General features: G+C 35.9%; 1 protein-coding gene and 1 long non-coding RNA gene across 16 annotated transcripts in view; one reads left to right on the plus strand and one right to left on the minus strand.

The window, feature by feature from the left end:
- RUNDC3B (RUN domain containing 3B) overlaps window positions 1-24,097 on the minus strand; it is a 168,091-nt gene that overhangs the window by 18,434 nt on the left and 125,560 nt on the right. For 8 of the 15 annotated variants that reach the window (XR_012011083.1, XM_072784320.1, XM_072784318.1 and 5 more), the window contains one exon: window positions 6,812-6,958. The exons of the other annotated variants lie outside the window; for them this stretch is intronic. Coding sequence is in view for 7 of the 8 variants with exons in the window: in XM_072784320.1 (XP_072640421.1) it covers window positions 6,812-6,958 (147 nt within the window). In the remaining variant the exon portion in view is untranslated. The remainder of the gene's footprint in view (window positions 1-6,811; window positions 6,959-24,097) is intronic. 15 annotated transcript variants of the gene reach the window in all.
- Window positions 293-22,944, plus strand: LOC140609148 (uncharacterized). Its single transcript, XR_012011095.1, has 3 exons — window positions 293-432; window positions 8,681-8,755; window positions 22,446-22,944. It is a non-coding gene; the product is annotated as an uncharacterized lncRNA (long non-coding RNA).

Below are 24,097 nucleotides of genomic sequence, written 5' to 3' on the forward strand. Positions count from 1 at the left end.
TTGAAAATTCTTTAGTCTTGATATTTTTACAGATGGTTTTTACATAACAATAATTACAAATTATTATGACAAATTCCTATAATTTACAAGCTTAAAAATGTTGGATAATAAAATAGCTGTTTCTGTTAATACACTATCAAGATAATTAACCTCCTTCCCTTGTGTATTTGCTACTGTGAGCTCAATTTCCATTAAACAAATTAATGAGAAATGAATAATAGAGGAAAAATTCATTTATAAATGCAAAGTTAATAAGGGTTATTATTAAACCTTTCTCATATTTTTTTTGTCAGGATAAAAAGAACTCAAAAGATGTATACAGCTTGGTGTTATTGACATTTCAAGGAAGAGAATGAGATTCATTATAATTTGCAAATACATGTGATCCAGGAGAAAGAATATACTTTTCAGGCTTAACATCTATCTCCCAAGGTAGGGATCCCTGGGTGGCGCAGCGGTTTGGCGCCTGCCTTTGGCCCAGGGCGTGATCCTGGAGACCCGGGATCGAATCCCACATCGGGCTCCCGGTGCATGGAGCCTGCTTCTCCCTCTGCCTGTGTGTCTGCCTCTCTCTCTCTCTGTGACTATCAAAAATAAATAAAAAAATTTTTTTTAAAAAAAATATCTCCCAAGGTAGCCAAACTCTAACTAATTTCCTATAAATGTCATGTATTCTATGATAGTATTATAGGAAAGTATATATAATTTAAATGAGCTATTCCAGAGCTATTCTCTGTTCATACAGAGTCAACTTAAGAATTTAATGAAAGTATATATATTATGTATGATGGGATATATACAACAGTACCCATTTGTTCTTTTCATCTCAGAAGTGAAGAATAAAGTGACGGAATAACTTTTTCTAGCTTACAGTGTTCTCACTTTATAACACGATGACATTTCAAATGTCAAGAACAGGAGTTCTTAGTTATATTTTTAAGTAGAAGGAAATTCTAAACAGGCAATTTCTGATAATAGATAAAATAGATAATAGATCCAACAAATATGATCTATAGAACATGTAATAAAGGATATCCAGTATTTATATAATGCTTACCAAATGCTAGGCACTGTCCATATACATTTTACATCTATTAACTTATTTAGTCCTCACAACTACCCTAAGAGGTTGGAATTACTGCTATTCCCATTTTTTAGCACAGTTAACCAGGGCACAAAGAGAACAGATTTTAAGGCCTTAACTTCTCTGTTATCTCCTTCTCCAGTACAAAAAGAAAAAATCTAGTTTTCTGTTTTATTAGAAACCCTTTTCAAAGAACAGCCTTGTGGCTGAGATTGACCATATAAACTTTATTTAATTGTATCACTGAAAATTTCTTTTGACTTTCATCAACATGCTATTTCTTTAGCTATAGAAGAAAGCAGGAACACAGGAATTTAATAAAGGAACTTATAAATTTATTTTCCAAATTATTTTTCTGTGCCTAATAGGTAGAAGGCTTGTTTTTAAACTTTTGGCTTTAAATGAGTTTCTGACACTGATTTTTCATCACAGGAAACTTGTTAGTCAATATTATTAAAATATTATAGGAATATTTACAAACAATAAAATACCTAGAAGCAAAAAAGACATAAAATTCATTTGAAAATTATAAGGACTCAGAGCCTGACAGCACACATTTACAGCAATCCAGGACTCTCACTAGTTGGGGAGGAAAGCCTATAAAAGCCACCTCTGATAAAAGCAACACAAAATGAGCTTTCTGCATTACCTACTGAAATTCCTTTTAGGTATCGCATTTCCAAGGACAAAGTGACTGTGGAAACTATTTACCCTTTAGTTTGGTACATTTAGTGAACAATTTTTCAGGTTATAGGCTTCTCTCAGCCAAATGCCAATGAATACAGAAATAGAATTTGGTAGACAATGATTTCTGAAGCAAAAATAATAAGTCCAAGCCAAAATTAGGCCCCTTATTCAAAAGATATAACAGTACCATGTAATATCTTCCTTGCATGAAGGTGATTACAGAGACCCACCACTTGGGAGGAATCTAGTTTAGCTGCTGGCAGCAATGACAAAGACTGGGTTTTCCACATTCTTACCTGATTGTCATACATCTAATAGCTCCCACTGACAAACATGCTGTCCTGAAATAAACTGTCTATGGGAGTTCTATCTTTAAAAGGTCACCACTAAGTTCTATTTTAGAATTTTAGAATCCTTAAAATCATACTGTAAGATACAAATGTAACCTACCAGGCACATCAAACCAATCAACAGTAAAATTCTATTTCCCAGAGCCAATTTTTTTTTAATTTATTTTTTATTGGTGTTCAATTTACTAACATACAGAATAACCCCCAGTGCCCGTCACACTTTTTTTTTTTTTTAAATAGCAGTATCTTACTTAATCAAAGTAAGAATCCCGGACAGTAAGATAGGAACCATATCAACTGTCATAAACACCTGGGATATAATAAAACCCACTGCATTTAATACCTAATTATTTAAAATTTTAAATCACTCAAATACAAGCCTCTATACAAAGAAATTGGATATCAAACAAAGGCAAATTAAAAGAAACTGAGAAATAGGCCTGAAATCACTTATTAGTAAATTTCCTAAACTCTTACACTGTATCAATGATTAGAAGGAATGACATGGATAATCTACATCACCTATTTGCCCAATAGATGGACTGAGGTCAATAATAATTTACATTATCTGGTAGTCATTGGGTGAAAAGGAGTGTTATGCTCAGAAGGAGAGGTTATCCATGTGTAGAAAATAAAAACAAAGATATACACACTGAACACATAGAGGCTCATGAATGTGCACGAAGCCAGAGATGGGCTGTTCTTTTTATTTTTGGTCTGGTTTTCACAGAAATGTGTTTAAGGAACAAAATAAGCATTTCCTTTGCCAGAATATATACTCTTAATCTGCTAAAATTAATGGAAGGATGCAATGCAGACTGAAAGGGAAGGCCATATTGAGTCAGGTCAATGCAAACCTTATGAGTTATAAAAGATTTTTTCAGCCTGTGCTTGAGGGAGTTCTACTCCAAAAATACTGGAAAGATGCACACGGGAAAGAGGAGTTATAAGACATATCAAGTAATTATATCTACTCCTAAGTTATCAAAAAAAATTAGCCTACAAAGATCACAAAGGGCATATAAAAGCTCATAATTCTCAATACTTTTGTGAATGATAGCCAAATTAAAAGCAATGATAAATTTAGAAGACTAAGAAAACTTAAGTAGAAAATAAAAATATGATGACAATGAATCTGATCTTTTAGGATGGAAATGAGTGGGTTAGGCAATAATCTAACAAGATTATATAACATACAATCCAATAAGATTATATAACCAATATCTAACAAGCTTATGTGGCCTCGACTTTACATATAAAAAACACTAAAATAGAACTTGTTGGAAACAGTAATCAATTGCTCTAGGTGTGTGTTTTATATACTTGTTTACTGTTGAGTTTTTACAGCCAGCCTGTAATGCTTTAAAAGATTGTAACATGGGGGTGGCCTGGGTAGCTCAGTCAATTAAGCATCTGCCCTTCGGCTCAGGTTTTGATCCCAGGGTCCTGGGATCGAGCCCAGAGTTGGGCTCCCTGCTAAACAGGAAGTCTGCTTCTCTCTCCCCGCCTGCCCCTCCACCCTGTTAGTGCTCTCTTTCTCATTCACTCTCTCAAATAAATAAATAAAATCTTTAAAAAAAAATTCCTATGTTTGAAATAAGGGAACAAATATAAACTCCAGCATAATTAATTAGACCTTGTTAGGTCTATATAATCAAGAAAAAACTAGAAATGCTTTATAAACAGTACAGTAAATGAAAATATATTTAAGATCTTCTACTGTGAAAAAGATTCTTCCATGAGTAGATGACAATAAAGCCAAGTTACCATTCATTTTAAGAAATGTCAACTAGACCAAGAAATTCATTAAATCAAGCAGCATATTATCATTCTTTTTGAAGCTAACTTGACAGAGCTCCCAGGGAAATACAGACATCCCATATTATTAGCAGGAAATTATAATATAATGACTAATTATAGGGTGAGTTTCTTTCTCCAAATTATCAAGATCACTAAAGTTCCTTATTAAGAGATTTGGCCACTTCTTCCATAATTTGTAGGTTCTTGATAAATGTATGTTAAGCTTACTGAAGATACTAGTCAAATTAAGAGGAATTAGTTCAAGAACTTTGGCTTAATTTACAGATGGGGGGGGTACAAAAACTAGATCCTGAGATTAGTTTCAAATATGATTTATAGAGCATAATTCTACTCTGGAAACCTGAAGTCTCCATTTTTTACATTAAGTAGTTGGGATTTTTTGTTCAGAACTGGGGATCTGCTGGTCATTTTAATTTTACGTAAGTTTTACAAAGTCTCTAACAAAGTAGAACTTAGGACAGTGAATGGGCGTATCTTCTCCAAACATAGAAGATACAAGGTTATATAAGAACATAAACAAAAAGAGATTTTATAGAATATAAATAAAGATTCCCTGGGCAGCCCGGGTGGCTCAGCGGTTTAGCGCCGCCTTCAGCCCAGGGTGTGATCCTGGAGACCCGGGATGAGTCCCACGTCAGGCTCCCTGCATGGAGCTTGCTTCTCCCTCTGCCTGTGTCTCTGTCTCTCTCTCTCCTCTGTTTCTCATGACTCAATAAATAAAATCTTTAAAAAAAAAAAAAAAAAAGATTCCCTGAGAAGTAGTAGATGCCACACAATTTATTACTCACTTGAACAGGCATTACCCCCAGTATTACACGTGCAGAAGGTAACAGGACATGTTGCTTAGTGTTACCTATCAAAGAGGGTAGCAGAGACTACTTTCCAGTCCTGACCTTAAAGTCTAGGTCCAGTGATCTCCATACTACACTCCAGGCACACATTTTGTTCAGGAATAGCAGTTTGGCAACAGGGAATCTAAAAGCAACACCAACATCTATGGTAAGGCCTCATGAAAGGATGATGCTGAGAGACAAGGGGATCCCTTCTTCAGCTAATGCAGTAGCTGAGTCAAGGAATATAAAATCTGGATCCAGGCTAAATAAACAGGCAGTTTTACTACTTCCTTTTCTGATACTGCAATTGCTCTTGCTGCTACTATAACTTTGTAAAAGCCAGACATTATTACCACATGCAAAGGAAAACTAGAAATAATTCTTCCACTTTAGACTCACTGGTTCCTCGATAGATAGTTCGACAGGCAAGCAGGGCTACATACAGGTCTTTTGGCTAAAATATTTTACCTCCTACTATCTAAAGTGACAATGTGGAAAAAAAAATAAAGTGACAATGTGGTTATTGTGATAAAAAGCATATTATTAGCCTTTTAACTTGTCAGGAGTCAATGTTATAATATTTTTGCAGTTATAAAAGTGGGAGCAACTTGTGTTATACAGAGATAAGTGGACCAATTACTATAACAGATTGTTTTTCAATAATAAATCAGAAATATGAATAAACTAATGTTCTTTTATTATTTACATATGTCACAGAAAAATAAAACTATAGACAAACATAAGAAGATATACTCAAGTTATTTATAACTTTCAAAGGGGTATATAAGGGAACTAGATACAATTCATGAAAGACTCAGTCAACCCCCTGAATCATACTAAGCAGCAGGGTTTAGTAGATGTTGAAGAGCGTTCTATTGATTTACTCTGTAAATAATCTGCTCCCTTTTCCTGCCTATTTTTAGCATTAGTGAAACCAACAAACAAAAGAATTTTTTAGCAACAGGTCAAATTTATTTTGAGTGCTCCCTTTGACAAATGAAAAAAATCACACAGTAAAGCAGCTAGAAATTATATCTATGCTAAAACAATCCCTGCAGAAATGTGTGGCTACTAACTCCCTAGTGAAAAGCACCCTTTGGAGCACAGAGAGAAGTGTGTACACCTACCTGTGAAGTTTATACACAAGGGATCTATATGAAGAGTGGAGAAGAAACTTTTTTAAAAAGGGGGAAGGGCCCAAAAAAAAAAAGGGGGGGGGGGAAGGGAAGGAGGAGAGAAGAGAGAGATTGGACAGGAAGTAGAGAGGAGAGAGAACAGAAAGGGATGGAGAGACAGCAGAGAAATAATTAGAAAATTAGCTGAAGACAGGAAAATAAAGATGCTGAAAAAGTTATCAAGGTGGGAAAAGTGGCTAAAAGACAAAAGAATACAATACAATCTACAAGTTTCAAAATGAAGATACCCCAAAAGGATACAGCCTAAGATTTTGCAGCTCTCAACATTGTGACACTATGGCTTAATGAAATAGTCCTGAAAAGTGCAATAAAGAAATAGGAAAAGAATCTTGTGGCTCATAGGTGGGGTGATTAGATCTTCTACAACCTCCAAAAATTAGATTAAAAATAAACTAAACTCCCTCAGACCCACCAAGGACAAGTATCTTTTCATTCTTTCATGAGATGGAATTCTGTGTTTCCTAACTAGCAGGAAAAGTAATCCTAAGGCAAATACAAATACCAAAGCTAAAATTCAAAAAGAGATGGCTTATCAAATACAAGCTCATAGACTTAACTGAAGGACTGGCTGAAGACCTAAGGGAGAAGCAGGTAGCTGGTACAATACTGCATGAGAATTTCTTACATATTTTACTTCCCCAGGGTGCCTTGGCTTCAAAACGTTAACATATTCACTGCCTTAATCTTACTTTTGCAAGCCAAAGTAGTATTAAATACTACTTTAGCCTAAGGTAAAAAATAATGAATTCAGAAAGAATAGGTGAGAAACCAAAGTGGATAACCATATGTTTTGGTAAAACTAAATTTGTAATTAGTTGGAAAAAAAAGTATTACACTTACTCATACCACTGTTTATTGTGTTTTCGGTAAAGCAACGTATCCAAGGCAACAGCATTGACATCCAGAGCTCCTGGGGAAGGCCACTGGTTGGTGAGGTGGGCAGTTAACTCTTGTCTTGATCTTAAATCATTATTCTTTAGCACAGTCCTGTGAATATTAAGATGGTGAGTGCTTTTGTCTTCACTGTTCTGCAATGGCAGAGGAACCTAATGGAATTAATCTGGCCCCCAAAATTCATCTTTTTTAAATGGTATGTTAACAAACTGTCAAGAGAACTACAGGAAAGCTAGTTGGGGTTGTTAATGTCTCCTACAACACGTGCTCTTCATTCTTTCTCTAAAGGCTACCCCAAGTCACTAACGTGAAATTCACACTTCCTATCTCTTCCACAGAGATATTGCTAAAGGGCTATAAAGCTGCATTTTACACCTTACCTAAAAAACTACGATGATTTCTTAAAGTTAGCGATTATCAGATTCCAGTTAAAATAAGAAAAGATTCCATGTATATGATTTTCTAGCATCAAAATTCACACTTTACTCAGTAAAAAAAAACAGTTAAAATAAATCAAAAATAAAAATGCAGAAAAATATAAAATAAAAAAATCTGTAAGGTTTCTGTACTTTTGATAGAAAGGACTACCAATAAATCTTTGTGAAAATAATTAAATTGACGATAACTACACTAAACAATATAACCCACTGGAAAAATTGCAACTATAGAATGAAGCCATTGTAACAGCTCATGGTTTACTCTCATTTTTGCAGAGCCACTACTCATTAATAACAACTTGCAAAACAGCTAACTTTTGGCCAAAATTTAAGCCTCACAAACCAATTAATCACTGTCAAAAGACTAATGCAATAATTGAACTGGTGGCTAAAGATCATTTAAAGGAATAATTCTGTTTGCAAAAGCCCTATTCTATCTCTAAAAGGCTTCAAAATACCGCATAGGCAAGCCGCCTTCTCAAACGGGAGTCCACGACACTGGGGGACCAAAATCTGAGCCATCAGCTCAGAAGAAGGGAAAGAATATGTGCCTGCCACGAACTGTTGGAAACAATTGTCCTGTTGTGTATGGCAGAGTCAGTGGAGTGCTGGCAAGATGATCCTGCTCTAAAGAAAATAAGCCTGCACAACACCTTTAGCTGTAGACCATGATTCAAATAGAAAAACCCCATTTATATGTCTCTAATAGACTACCTATGAATATCCCTGATTTTACAGGATATTTGTGTATATTTAAAAATATCTGCTCCACTATGTTCACAAAAAAACATTATTTGATGTAAATCCTAGATTCTGTCTCAAAATGGAATACTTAAAAAAAAGTGAAACAGGCAGAAGTCTGTGAGAATGCATCATTAGAATATCCTTCTGGGCTACCTGTAAAAAATTTATTTCTTTGGAAAAAGAATGAAAAATTTAAAGGGAACTTTTAAGGCACTTTAACAGAAGTTTTTATGCAAACAGTAAAGAGTTCGGAAAAACCTCAAGACTGACAGAAAAATCATATTAAGCAGAGATGGGGATTACTGGTCAGAGAATCTATTAAAATAAGCTACCATTATTTTGGCTTCTTTTTTTTTTTTAAGATTTATTTATTTATTCATTCAGAGAGAGCATGAGAGAGGCAGAGACACAGGCAGAGGGAGAAGCAGGCTCCATGCAGGAAGCCCGATGTGGGACTCAATCCTGGGTCTCCAGGATCACACCCCGGGCTGCAGGCGGTACTAAACCGCTGCGCCACCGGGGCTGCCCATATTTTGGCTTCTCTTATTAGACTGTTCTCTTTCCCATATTCACTCTAAGTTCTCTAATGAATGTCACTCGAAAACTCAACTTTAATGTCACCACTGCTTTACAGGCAATATGCTGAACAGAGTGCAAGAAAGGCAAATGTGCATCTGTGAGGAAATGATATTGGAAAAATTCAGTTAATGTAAGTAATTGGACAACCTCCAGTTTAGAATACATTCTTTCTGGTAAGTGAAAAGTTTTACACTGCATAAAGTGAAAAAAGGAACTAAGTTTCACAAAAGTTTTTATACACTATTGCCCCTGGAAAATTTTTGCCTCATGACAACCTATCATATTGTGTTTAGAAATCCTAATGACATGGTTTTGTATGGGCAGCGGCCTAATCCTTTGAACAGGACATAGAGAATTCAGTGGACTGGAGAGGCCCAGTTTTCATCCACGCTGCAACTTCTTTCCACCTTCTATGAGGAATGTGGAGATGACAAAGCTGGCTCTTGCCTTCCTTGCCAATCTAAAAGGGAAGGGTGGGCAGCCCCACTGGCGCAGCGGTTTAGCGCCACCTGCAGCCCGGTGTGTGATCCTGGAGACCTGGGATGGAGTCCCATGTCGGGCTTCCTGCGTGGAGCCTGCTTCTCTCTCTGCCTGTGTTCCTGCCTCTCTCCCGATCTCTGCATAAATAAATAAATAAATCTTTAAAAATAAGTAAGTAAGTAAGTAAGTAAATAAATAAATAAATAAATGGAAGGGTTCCCCGGGGCCCCTTGTGTAAGGCCCTTTTTCTCACCTCTCGAAGACACCATGGGGAAGGCAAGTGGATTAAGACGCCATGAAAAGCCCCACCTCTGAATTCTGAATCTGAACTCTGTCTACTTAGATAATAGAGAGACAAAGCAGGTTATTCATTCCAGTAGTGGGCCCTTGAGCTAATGTACCAGCAGAGCTCAGCATACTTCAAGTTCATATTTGCTAACCCTCTGAAACAGCTCAGCCTCCCTCTCTCCAAACCTACTTTTTCCATCTTTCTTTCCATTCCTTGAGTTGTTGATATAAATCTAACGAATTCCATTTATGCTTAAGGATTGACTGTGCTTTCTTACAATCAAAGAATCCTGTTGCTGCTCACCAGAATAAGCAAAACATACCTAGTTAACTTTAGGACCTAGACAAAGGTGATCTAGATGAGGTTATTATGAAAAATGAGGATATTTTTCTCATTGACCAAATTAAAAATAGGTTCATCTTAAATTACTGAAAAATTACTGTTACTTCCTAGTGTGAAATCAGTGGCAATTAAAGGTAAAATTATGTGATATTTAGCATTTAACTTTAATTAAAGCTCTAACCAATGTTAATACTAATGATCTAATCTAAAAATTAAATCATTCTCTATGAGATAGATTCTACTTGTCACTTCTATGATACAAGTCTCTCATTAACAGCTGAACATCTCTCATTAAGATAATAATTCTGCAGAAAGATACAATAAAGGAAAATTATTTATTATGAAAATAGCAACATATTTATCACAGCTAATTTTAAGAACTACCCATAAATTGCTAGATAGATAGCTTTTCTTCAGATATTCAATAGGAATTAGCAGGACGTTGGCCACAAAATTATAATTCAATCCCATCCACCAGCTTTACTGAGGCATAAAAAGCAATTACAAAGCATATAAATCTGAAGTGTACAACGTGATGATTTGATAGACATATACAATGCAATCACATTCAAGCTAGTTAACATATCCATCACCTCAGTTACCTCTTTTGTGTGATAAGAACACCTGAGATGTACACCCTCTTAGAACACTGTAAGAATTCAATACAGTATTAACTATGGTCACATTGCTGTGCATTGATCTCCAAAACTTATTCATCTTGCATAACTGAAACTTTGTACTTTCTGACCAACATCTTACCTCTCCCTCTGTCCAGGCCCAAATTGGTAACAACCATTCTACTCTCTGCTTCTATGAGTTTCACTATTTTAGATTCCATTTTAGATTCCACTTTAGATTCCACGTGTAAGTGGGATCATGCACTATTTGTTTTTCTGTATCTGGTTTATTTCGCTTAGCATAATTTTCTCAAGCTTCATTCACATTGTTTCAAATGGCAAAATTCAGCTTCTTTTATAAGATGGAATAATACTCTAGCATGTGCATGTGTGGATATAGACACATGGTCTTCATCCATCACATTTGCTTTATCCATTCATCCACCCATCCATGAGGATGCTTCGACCTCTTGGCTATTGTAAATAATGCTGAAATTAACATACAGAGTAAAGATATCTTTTTGAGATTCTGATTTCATTTCCTTTGGATAAATACCTAGAAGTGAGATTACATGAACATAAGATAGTTCTATTTTTAATATTTTAAGGAACCTCCTTATTGCTTTCCAAAATGACTATACCAATCTCCAGTCCTACCAAAAACGCATGAGGGTTTTTTCTCCCACATCCTCAGCAACAGTTATCATCTACCATCTATCTGATAACAGACATTCTAAGTAAGAAGATATTCACTGTGCCTGTGATTTGCATTTCCCTGACTGACTAGTAAAGTTGAGCACCTTTTCATATATCTACTGGTCATTCTATGTCTTCTCTGGAGAAACGTCTATTTAAGTTCTTTGTCCATTTTTAAACAGAGTTAGTTTTTTGTTATTAAGTTGTCTGAGTCCCTTATATTTTGAATATCAGCTCCTTATCAACAGATGTTATAAATATTTTCTATTCTATAGGTTATCCTTATACTCTATTGAATGTTTGCTGTACAGAATCTTTTTAGTTTGATTCAATCCATTTTTCTATTTTTGCTTTTATTGCCTGTGATTTTGGTATCATAGCCCAAAATATCACTGCCCAGAGTAATGTCAAAAAGTTATTTCCCTGTTTTCTTCTAGCAGTTTTACAGTTTCAGATCTTAGACTGAAATCTGTTATCTATTTTGAATTGATTTTTGTAAATGGTAAGAAAGGAGTTTAATATTATTCATTCGTATGTACGTAGTTTCCCCAACACTATTTATGAAAGAGATTATCCTATTCTGATTGTGTGTTCTTCTTGGTAAGCTTATCAAAGTTATCAGTTGACTTATAAATGTGTGGATTTATTTGGGGCTCTTTATTCTGTTCCAATGGTCTATATGTCTGTTTTGGTGCCGTAGCATACTGTTTTGATTAATATAAATCAGTAATATATTTTGAAATCAAGAAATATGATGTCTTCAGCTTTTCTTTCTTTCTTTCTTTCTCTTTCTTTCTTTCTTTCTTTCTTTCTTTCTTTCTCTTTCTTTCTTTCTTTCTCTCTCTCTCTCTCTCTCTTTCTTTTTTTCTTCTTTTTGTCTTCAGATTTTCTAAAAACTGCTTTGGCAATATGGGGTCTAAAGTACGAATGTGAGGGCAGCCTGGGTGGCTCAGCGGTTTAGCACTGCCTTCGGCCCAGGGCCTGATCCTGGAGACCCAGGATGGAGTCCCACGTCGGGCTCTCTGTGTGGAGCCTACTTCTGCCTCTGCCTGTCTCTGCCTCTCCCTCTCTCTGTTTTTCATGAATAAATAAAATAAAATAAAATACAAATGTGAGTATTGCTTTTTCTATTCCTGTGAAAAATGACATCAGGATTTTGATGGGGATTGCACTGAATATGTGTATCACTTTGAATGCTATGCATATTTTATGATATTAATTCTATTAATCCATGAACACAGGTCTATCTTTTTTTTTTTTTTTTTAAAGATTGTATTTATTTATTTGAGACAGAGCACAAGCAGGGGGAGAGTCAGGAGAGGGGCAGAAGGAAAGGAAGAAGCAGGCTCTCCACTGAGCAGGGAGTCCAACATGGGGCTCCATCCCAGGACCCTGGGATCATGACCTGAGCTGAAGGCAGATGTTTAACCAACTGAGCCACCCAAGTGCCCCAGGACATCTTTTTAAAAATATTTATCTTTAGAGAGAGAGAGCATGTACACAGGGAGTAGAGGAGCGAGGGGGGGGGGGTGGAGAGAGAGAGAGAGAGAGAGAATCTTAAGCAGAGTCCACGCTCAGAACAGAGCCCAAACCAGCGCTCAATCTCATGACCCTGGGGATCATGATCTGAGCCGAAATCAAGAGTCCCATGCTTAACCACCTTAAATCAGATGCTTAACTGAGCCACTTAGGTGACCTAGGATATCTTCTTACTTTAACATGTGTCTTAATTTCCTTTGCCAATGTTTTAAAATTTTCAGTGTACAAATCTTTTACCTCTTTGGTTAAGTTTATTCCTAAGTATCTTATTCTTGTTGTTACTGTGAATAGAGTTGTTTTTAAAATTTCCTTTCTAGATATTATTTAATATCCAGAGATTATTTTATACATACACACACCCCCCCCCCTTCCTGTTGAACTGACCCTTTTAGCATTAAATAATGACGTTCTTGGCCTCTAGAGAGAATTTTACACTCAAAGTCCATTTGTCCAAGTACAGACACCCTGCTTTCCTTTTGGTTACTATTTGCATAAATATATTTTTCTGTTCCTTCATTTTCACCCTATGTATGTCTTTAAATCTGAATTAGTCTCTTGCTGATAGCATTCTCTTGTTGACCTTATTCTTTTAATCCACTTAGTCTCTCTATGCCTTTTGATTGGTGAGTTTAATCCTTAAATGGCTATTTTGTTAAATGCTTTTTGTCTGTTTTGCTGTTTTGTCCCTCTCTTCCACTTTTGCTTACTTTGTTATTTGATGATTTTTTTGTCATCTGTTTCCATTCTTTTTATCTTTTTTTTGTTTGTACGTTTATTCTCTGCAGGTTTGAGTCTTGAATAAAATTGCATGTAGTTATAACTTTCCATTTTAAGCTGATAACTTCAAGTGCATACTAAAAACACGCCATGTAAAAAGCACTTTGAGAGTGCTGTACCATTTTTTAAGTACATTTGCTCAAGTTCAGTTTTAACCAAAATTTTAAATTAAATCTACAAAATATTTTATAGACATTTTCATGAAAATTCAAAAAACGTATTTGCAACTAATACCAAGTAACTGTATTAAATTGGTTCATGAACCATACACTTAAAATATGTAAAGAAGCAACCATCTAAAAAAACCCTGTAATTATCATTTTTTAAAAACCATTCTCAAAAAAGAAAGTCCATAAAGTACAACTTAGATCCTCCTCTTATTCTACTGTTCCCAGTTATTGGCTTCTGGATTCTTGAAGAATCTTTGTCTTGCTTACACAAAGTTATTTTACTTGACATTTTAGTAAAAACATATGTGAAAGTAAAGTTTGGTTCTTCATGTGTAACTACATTGAAATATGAGTATTAATTTATCAATTGATCATTTCATGAGCCCTTTGAATATACCCTTAACTGTCTGATCTGAGCATATCTTTGATGGATATACATAAATTCAAATACTGTGGATTTATAAACACCCAAATCTCTCTATGAAACAGGGAGTCCAGCTCTCCTGTGAAATAGTTTGAAACAAAACAGGACAGCTCTCAGTTCAAGTTCAAGGAATTGTTTTATTTTCCAAAGGAAAATACCTTAGAATTAAGCCCTCCTAGGCATGACAGAGATATTTGATGAACACAATTTATTCTGTAGAAACTAGCTAAAGCCTGAAAAGTTCCTATACTTTCTAAGTATGTAATTTTTACTATATATAAGTATATAATTTGCTAAAACACTTTATTTTTCTTAAGTACAATATAATACAATACAACTCTAGCCTGACACTAAACTCCAAAGACTTCACTATGAATCCTCTATGCCCTCCCAGGAGGAAATTTGTTTCCCATTTGTTTTAAAGAAAAAACAAATCTAGTAAAAATACACTGTTATTTACTGTCTCTTTTTAAAACAGCATTCCACAGCCACATTGTTCATTAAGTAATTTGCTAAAATTCAGTTTGTGAGAATTTGTCACATGAATATGAGCCATCAAGGAAGAGTATATTTAGGTGACTTCTTGGGAAGATGGCACAGTAGTAGGACAATCCTAGGCTCACCATGTCCCATGGATATATCTGGATAACAACCACATCAATATAAATAACCCTGAAAATGACACAAAGACTGGCAGAACAGAATCTTCACAGCTAATTGTAGGGAAGGTCACATCAAAAACAGCAGGAAGGACACAGATGTGGTCAGACACCAAACTGACCAATGAGATTGATTGTCCAAGGGAGGGAGAGACACCAAAGGCACAGAGAAGGGAACAGAGCAGATCTCACACCAGACATCCTAGGTATGAGGGACCCACACTGGGAAGACTAAATCCTCATAACATCTGGTTTTGAAAACCAGAGGAGCTTAACTTAACTTGAGTTTTTACCATCAGTAGGGCATAATACCTAGAACTTTAAAAATCAGTGCTCAGCTCTGGGAGAGGTGGAGGGTGATAGGAAACCAAGTCCCTGCTCTTAAAGAGCCAGCATATCCACACTGAGATACAGCATAGAAGCAGCAGTTTGAAAAACACGTGGAGTATATGGGCAGGAGATTTATTTACTAATTTATTTACTAGCAAGATGTGTGCTGGTGGAGCAGGGAGCTTTAGGAGGCTTCTCCAAGAACAAAAGAGCTGATGGGCACTATTTCCCTACTCTCTCCCACAGCCTCGATAGGCAGATGCCTGCAGAACCAGCCAAACATTCTCCATGTAGCTTGCTAATAGTGCCTCCTACCCCTACGCTCTCCTGTGGACTGCCCCCTCCACCTCAGGAGCTCTCCAAAATGGCTCCAGGTTCCCTCCACAGCAGACCCCCTCAACAGTGTGTTAGTGAGCAGACCTTACTTACAGTGTGCCCCACTCCTGCAGTGTTCTGCAAACCCACACCATCCAACCCGCCCTAGGCAGAAGTCCATCCAAAGAGGTGCCACAAGTATAGCATTATGCAAGCAGCCCTGACAGTGGCTAACACCACTCCAAAAAGACTGCTGCCCTGACAAGAGGGAAATATATCCACACATCAGCTCTGCTGCAATCCCAGTAGTAGGCTGCAGCAGATACCTGGTCTGACTGCAGGCTCCGCCCACCAATGGAAGTAGTTTAGAGGACAACAAACACAAGCAATTATAAGAGAATATTACGAAAAATTATATGCCAACGAATTGGACAGCCTAGAAGAAATAGATAAATTCCCAGAAATGTATACCCTCCCAAAACTGAATCAAGAAGATTTAGAAAATTGGAACAGACCAATTACCAGCAATGAAATTGAATCAGTAATCAAAACACTCCCAACAAACAAAAGCCTAAGACCAGATGGCTTCACAGGCAAATTTTGCCAAACATTAAAGAACATTTATAGGTTTATACCTATTCTTTTCAAACTATTCCAAAAAATAGTCGAGGAAAGAAAACTTCCAAATTCATTCTATAAAGCCAGCATTACCTTGATACCAAAAGTAGATAAAGACATTGCTAAAAAAGAGAACAATAGGCTAGTATCTCTGATTAACATACACGTAAAAATCCTCAACAAAATATTAACAAATCAAATTCAACAATATATTTAAAAAATTGTTCACCAAGATCAAGTGGGATTTATTCCTGGGTTATAAGTGTGGCTCAATATTTATAAATTAATCAATAAGAGACATTGCATCAATGAGAAAAAGGACAAAACCATCGAATCATTTCAATAGATGCAGAAAAAGCATTTGACAAAATACAACATTCATTCATGACAAAAATACTCAATAAAGTAGGATTACAGGGAACACACCTCAACATAATAAAGGCCATACATGAGAAAACACCACCTAACATCATACTCAATGGAGAGAAACTGAGAGCTTTTCACCTAAGACCAGCAACAAGACAAGGATGTCCACTCTCACCACTTTTATTTAACATAGTACTGGAAGTCCTAGCCATAGCAATCAGACAACAAAAAAGAAATTAGAGGCATCCAAATTGGTAAGGAAAAAGTTAAATTTTCACTATTTGCAGATGTCATGATACTATATAAAGAAAACCTAAAGACTCCACCAAAAACTATTAGAAATGATAAATGAATTCAGTAATGTATCAGGATACAAAATCAATATACAGAAATCTCTTGCATTTCCATACACTAATATTGAAGTAGCACAGAGAAATAAAACAGTTCCATTTGCATTTGCACCAAAAGTAATAAAATACCTAGGAATAAACTTAACCAAGGAAACAAAAGACCTGTACTCTGCAAACAAACACTGATGAAAGAAATTGAAGACAAAACAAAGAAATGGAAAGACATTCCATGCTCAATAATTGGAAGAACAAATAGTTAAAATGTCCATACTACCGGGGTGCCTAGGTGGCTCAGTTGGTTAAGTGACCAACTCTTAATTTTGGCTCAGGTTGTGATCTCAGGGTCATTTAATCTAACTTGTGTCAGGCTCTGCATTCCTTGTGGAGTCTGCTTGGGATCTCTTTTTTCCTCTGCCTCCACCCCTCCTCTCTCTCTCTCTCTCTCAAAATAAATAAATAAAATATTTTTTAAAAAATGTCCATACTACCAAAAGCAATCTACATATTTAATACAATCCCTATCAAAATACCAATAATACTTTTTCACAGAACTAAAAGAAACAATCCTAAAATTTGTATGGATCCTCAAAAGACCCATACAAATACCATAAAATCTCATTCATAAGTGGAATTTAAGAAAGTAAACAAAGAAAAATAGTGATCAACAAAAAAAAAAAAAAACCAGAATCTTGACTACAGAGAACATACTGGTGGTTGCCAGAGAAGCGGGTGGAAGAATGGGTGAACTGAGTGAAGGAGATTAAAAGTACACTTACCGTGATGGGCACTAATTTATGGAATTATTAAATCACTATATTGAACACCTGAAGCTAATACAACACTGTGTATTAATTATACGGGAATTAAAAAGTTTTTAAAGAGAAACAAGAAGGTATATTTATCCTTCTCCTCTGATAATGTGAATTATTTTACAGGTATTTTAGTAAGTTAATTTTTAAATTGTATTATTTTTATTTAATTTCAATATGGTTAAAACAGAATATTATATTAGTTTCAGGGGTACAATACAATAATTCAACAATTCAATGTACTAGTCAGAGCTCATCATGGTATGTATACTCTTAATCCCCATTCCGTATTTTACCCATCCTCCCACCCTCTGGTAACCATAGTTTGATCTCTATAGTTGAGTCTGTGTTTTGGTTTGTCTCTTTTTTCCTTTGTTCGTTTGGCATTTTGATTTTTAATAGAGACTCAGCTCAGATAAAAATGTATAGTCCCAATAAAAAATACTTCAATGTTTCCAGAAAACCTATTTGCTTCTAATACTTTATTTAGTATTTTATTAAACTGATCTGCCTCACATATTTTGTACCCATGGTAATTCCACAGAGCTCCTTAGCAGGGCATATAAAGTCCTTTCTCATCTGGCCACCACACATACATACATGCTTGTCCTCTATGTTTGAATAACAAGGGGTCACCATGTAGTTCCCTAAATTTGCTGGATCTTTAATCTGTTTTTGCTTTTGTGGTCTTTTTTTTTTTTAATTTTTATTTATTTATGATAGAGAGAGAGAGAGAGAGAGAGAGAGAGGCAGAGACACAGGCAGAGGGAGAAGCAGGCTTTTCTGCCTGGGAAGCCCATCTTTTCCCATAGTAGTCTATCAAATGTCAAAACCACCTTGAGAAATTAAGTATAAGCACCTCCACCTTCTTAAACCCTTCCCAGTTCATAGTCCTTTACAATGAAATCCTGTTTCCCACTGTATCCCATACACCCCTCTCTCATAGCACTTGTGACATCTTTTTGCTCTTATTGTTTCTATGTTTGTGGCCTCTGTAAGCACTATGAGGACAAGAACTAGAACGTATTTATTTCTGTTATTAGCACCACGCCAAGCACCTAGGACAGAAGGCGGCTCAATAAATGTCAGTAGAATAAACAAATACTAAGCTATAAATCAGTAAATTTTATCATTATCAAAAAATTTGGTAATTTTTGATTATCAAATCAAAAGTAGGCCTACTACTTGAATGGCCTACTTTTTTGAATCCAAAGGACAATTCAGAATCTTAAAGAAAAGGATCCTTGAAAAATAAATCTGCATGGGAAGATAGCAAATACAAAATATATTCTACTTTAAACTATTAGAAATGAAATACCAAGGCATCTTTCTTGCTTAAAATAAAACATCTGGGTAGCTTTTAAATTGCTGTTTAGACCACAATAAATACCACTGTGCTTTGTTAAACATCTCAACAAACTTCTTGTCTAGGGGTTCTCTACCCTGACTACATATATTCAAATAACTGGAGCAGCATTTAAAAAATTCTGATACCTAGTCTCCTCTCAGATCAATGAAATGAGATTCTAAGATGGTGGGATCCACGCAATGCCATTTTTTAATGCTTCCTAAATGAATGTAATATAAATTATTTTTCTCTTGCAAAATAATGATAAAACTTGATTATCTCTCTGGCTGTTCCTTCTGGGTCTCAGCAGAGGGACCTTCTTCCACTTAATCCTTAAATGCTGGTGTTCCCAATCATTCCCTCTATTTCTGTTTTCAAATTCCTAAGATTCCTTGTAAATACAGAGTACCTGGCTTTAAAAACAAGATTCTATGTTCTTCTGAGCCCTTAATATAACATTCATTATTTTAAACAAAAGAGGAAAAGATAAGATTTCCACAGTTTGATCTTTTCCCTTCCTTTCAGAGATCAGGCTCAAGTCGGCTATTACAAGTTCTTCCAAAAGATCTAGAAATCCATACTCTCTATTTTGATAGTGGCGCTTAGTCAATTCAAAGCTATTATTTTGTTCATTTGTTCAATCCTTTGGCTTGTGTCTCCAAAATTGAGGGTTATCCTCTCTCTCTCTCACATTGCTTCATTTTCATTTACTTCAGAGGCTATGCTGATATCCATCAGGGTATATTTTTGGCAGCTGGATATATAAGGTATATGACCATTGGCATTTAGGATTTAATATCTGTGATTCCAAGTATTCCTGAGCAACCCCAAAGATGAGTGATATGAAGCAGTTTTTAATTTGGTAAAGCAATACATTTGAAGCCCATGGTTATGAGTTAGGTTCTGAGAGTGAGTCTAGCAAAATTCCTACCACCACTGCAGCAAACCTTTGCTTTATTTTCCATTTATCACTTATTGTCAGATATGCTGTAATTCTTAGGATATACTCCAGAGCCATTTGTGACATGGCACATGAAAAAATCTTAAGCTATAATTATCATGAAAATAAAAGATATATCATGACTATAGGAATGCAGATTTTTATGCTGATGGATAGAATGGCTGTGCAGAAAGCCCCAAAGATCAAAGAAAGAGAAAGACACCAAACAAGAATTAGTATAAAGAAGTTTCCACTAGACAAAGATGGGACAATCTGAACATAAAAATGAAAAATAAATATAAGCAATAGAAGGGCACTGAATATAAGCATTTCTGCCAGAATGCAGAAACAAAATAAAGTGTTCTGATATCACATTGGAAATAGCTGGCCTTATGAGGAGAATGTAGGAGCTAACAATTCAAAGCCTTTTCTCAACTTTCTAACTAGATCACTAAGAAAAAGTGACAATCCTAATAAAATTCCAAACCGAATTTAAAATATTGGTTAAATTCCTATTAAGTAAAGAAATAATGCAATAATTTTATAACAACTTTAACAGTAACAACAACAAAGTAAAAGCCATTGGGCTGTAAAGGGTGAAAGAAAGAGCTGAAGGTGCTGAGGCTTGCCATGAAGGCCAGGACAAAATGCACACAACTGGGGTAACTACAAAAAGAGCATCTTCAAGGTGAAGTTCACCTGAACCAAAAGAATGCACAGTGAAAGAGTAATACACACAGTGAGAGAATGCCACCTATTGGTGTGTTGCAATATTTGCTCAGAGTGGTGTATTTTGCATTCTGTTGCTATTTCTTGAGAAACATCAACCTCCAGGAAAATCAACCATGACTCAAGGTGATTTCTTTGCTATGCTGACATCATTCCCTCATCTGTGAATCCAGTATGAGTTAATTCACATTAAAAAAGTGACTATATTTCACAAGTTCATATTCTCAAAAGTAAAAGAGAGAAAGCTAAACAACGAACAAAATCTTCATCTCACTGGTAACTAAGGAGGGCATCAGTTTCTTCTGAAAATTAACAATATCCTATGAGGATTAATATAATAGCCTATAAAAACAATGCTATCCTATAAGAACTAATAATATACTATAGTCCTAACTGGTGAGGGAAAGTTCTTGTGTATAGACAGATGATTCCAGTCTATGTGGGTGAAGGGAAAAGATTTAGGAATCGCCATTTTACAACTCCTACTGAATCAAGAGCCCTACGTTGAAAACATTAGATGAAAGGCTGACAGAAACTTATACAAAGGAGAAATAAAGCTGTCACAACCCAAATTCACTGTTCAATGTCAGGGTTGTTAAAAGTGGGACAACCAATGTGATTCCCAATATGAGGTACACAGGACCACCTACAAAACGTTCTTATCAAAAAAGTTAAACTGACATTTAACTAGCCTCTTAGTACAGGTTTTCAACCCTGACTGCACATCATAACATCTGGGTGGCTTTTTACACTTTCCTGAGCCCTACTTTTGACCAATTAAATTAATGTCTCTTAAGGTGAGGGTCAGTCAGGCATCCTTATTTTTCAAAAAGTATTTTTAAAAGCTCCCTGAGTGCTTCCTTTTTTAAAGATATTATTTATTTATTTATTCATGAGAGACACAGAAAGAGAGAGAGGCAGAAACACAGGCAGAGGGAGAAGCAGGCTCCATGCAGGGAGCCCGATGTGGGATTCGATCCCAGGACTCTAGGATCACACCATGAGCCAAAGGCAGGCACTAAACCGCTGAGCCACCCAGAGATTCCCCTCCCTGAGTGCTTCTAATATACAACCAGAGTTGAAAAACCACTAATACAGAGTTAAGAGGATATACTTTATAGGATATACAGCACAGAGCTGTGATTCTCAAACTTTAATGTTAGTTTATTCCCTGAGGACTTGTTAAACAACAGATTCAGATTTAGCAGGTCTAGGAAGGGTGCCAAGAATCTGCTCCCAAATGATGCTAAAGCAGCCAGTACTCTGTGAGTAGAGAGGATACAGACCAGTGCTGTACAACAGAAATATAAGAAGAGTGGCATATATAATTTAAAGTTTTCTAGTAGCCACAGTAAAAAGAATGAATTAATTTTAATAATGTATTATTTAGCCCAATATATCTAAAACATTACCATTTCAATATGTAGTCAATATAAACAGTTTTTATGAGATATTTTAGATTATTTCATATTTTTTTATGTGAGTTTTATACTTGTAGCACATCCATATCTCAGTTCTCACTATTCACATTTCAAGTGCTCAAAAGTCACATGTAGCTAATGGCTAAGGTACTGGACAGCACGGGCATAGAAAAATGAAATAAACTATAAAGAACTAATGCTGGACATTCTATAGGAAAAGTCTGCAAATAGATAATGATAGGAAAAGTAAAAATCAGAGAAACTACTCTAAATTAAAGTCTTCAGAGATATAATTATATGTCATGATGACTCTGATTCTTAATTCAAAATTACAACTTTTTGTATTTTTTTTAAGACAACTGGGGACATCTGTTATAGATGAGCACTAGATGATAAAAGGGATGTCCTTAATTTTATCAAGTGTGATTATAAGATTATCTGAGAAAACAGCTCTGAGAAAATGGCTCTGGTTGTGATCCTGGGGTCCTGGGATCAAATCTCACATCAGGCTCTCCACAGGGAGCCTGCTTCTCCCTCTGCCTGTATCTCTGTCTCTCTTTCTGTCTCTCTCGTAATTTTTTTTTTTTTTTTTTTTTTGCAGGCTTCATGCAGGGAGCCCGATGCGGGACTCGATCCTACGTCTCCAGGATCACACCCCAGGCTGCAGGCGGCGCCAAACCGCTGCGTTAAATAAAATCTTTAAAAAAAAAGAATGGAAATAGCTGAACAAAACAATGCTATTGATGTATTGATAATGATATGTATACATGTTATTTATAATTTGTAATTTAAGGAGACTTCCTTTTTTCATGTACTCAGCGTAAAACATTTACTAAATTGGGATGCCAAAAGTAAGCCTCTTTTCTACTCTGATTCACTTCTCTATGAAACACTGTACTTAGTCCCAACTGTTGCTAGGCTCATTGCCCAAATATAATGACATCTGCTCTACTGAAGAATCTGCCAGCAGTTTTAATCAAATATTCTAATTAAAGGCAATGAAATAACATCCAAACCAAATCTGTACCCTTTCTTGTTGTAATATGTAATTTCCCATTACCACTCAAGAAAGTAAAATACAATATAGTTTTACCAAACTATTTGCTATCTGTTTTTTTCTTTTCTGGATGCATCTTCTTGATTCTTTTGGGTTTATACAGATAGCAGAGTATGCAATATATTTTAGCATTATTTTAATTTACTATCTTTTTTTTGTGGTAAACAGTTTTATTTTTTTTTAATAATAAATTTATTTTTTATTGGTGTTCAATTTACCAACATACAGAATAACACCCAGAGCTCATGCCGTCAAGTGCCCCCGCAGTGCCCGTCACCCAGTCACCCCCACCCCCCGCCCTCCTCCCCTTTCATCACCCCTAGTTCATTTCCCAGAGTTAGCAGTCTTTATGTTCTGTCTCCCTTTCTGATATTTCCCACACATTTCTTTTCCCTTCCCTTATATTCCCTTTCACTATTATTTATATTCCCCAAATGAATGAGAACATACAATGTTTGTCCTTCTCCGATTGACTTACTTCACTCAGCATAATACCCTCCAGTTCCATCCACGTTGAAGCAAATGGTGGGTATTTGTCATTTCTAATGGCTGAGTAATATTCCATTGTATACATAAACCACATCTTTTTTATCCATTCATCTTTCGATGGACACCAAGGCTCCTTCCACAGTTCGGCTGTTGTGGACATTGCTGCTAGAAACATCGGGGTGCAGGTGTCCCGGCGTTTCATTGCATCTGTATCTTTGGGGTAAATCCCCAACAGTGCAATTGCTGGGTCGTAGGGCAGGTCTATTTTTAACTCTTTGAGGAACCTCCACACAGTTTTCCAGAGTGGCTGCACCAGTTCACATTCCCACCAACAGTGCAAGAGGGTTCCCTTTTCTCCGCATCCCCTCCAACATTTGTTGTTTCCGGTCTTGTTCATTTTCCCCATTCTCACTGGTGTGAGGTGGTATCTCATTGTGGTTTTGATTTGTATTTCCCTGATGGCAAGTGATGCGGAGCATTTTCTCATGTGCATGTTGGCCATGTCTATGTCTTCCTCTGTGAGATTTCTCTTCATGTCTCTTGCCCATTTCATGATTGGATTGTTTGTTTCTTTGGTGTTGAGTTTAAGAAGTTCTTTATAGGTCTTGGAAACTAGCCCTTTATCTGATATGTCATTTGCAAATATCTTCTCCCATTCTGTAGGTTGTCTGTCTTTGAGTTTTGTTGACTGTGTCCTTTGCTGTGCA

The sequence above is a fragment of the Canis lupus genome, chromosome 18, assembly GCF_048164855.1.
Source record: "Canis lupus baileyi chromosome 18, mCanLup2.hap1, whole genome shotgun sequence".
Lineage (NCBI taxonomy): Eukaryota > Metazoa > Chordata > Mammalia > Carnivora > Canidae > Canis > Canis lupus.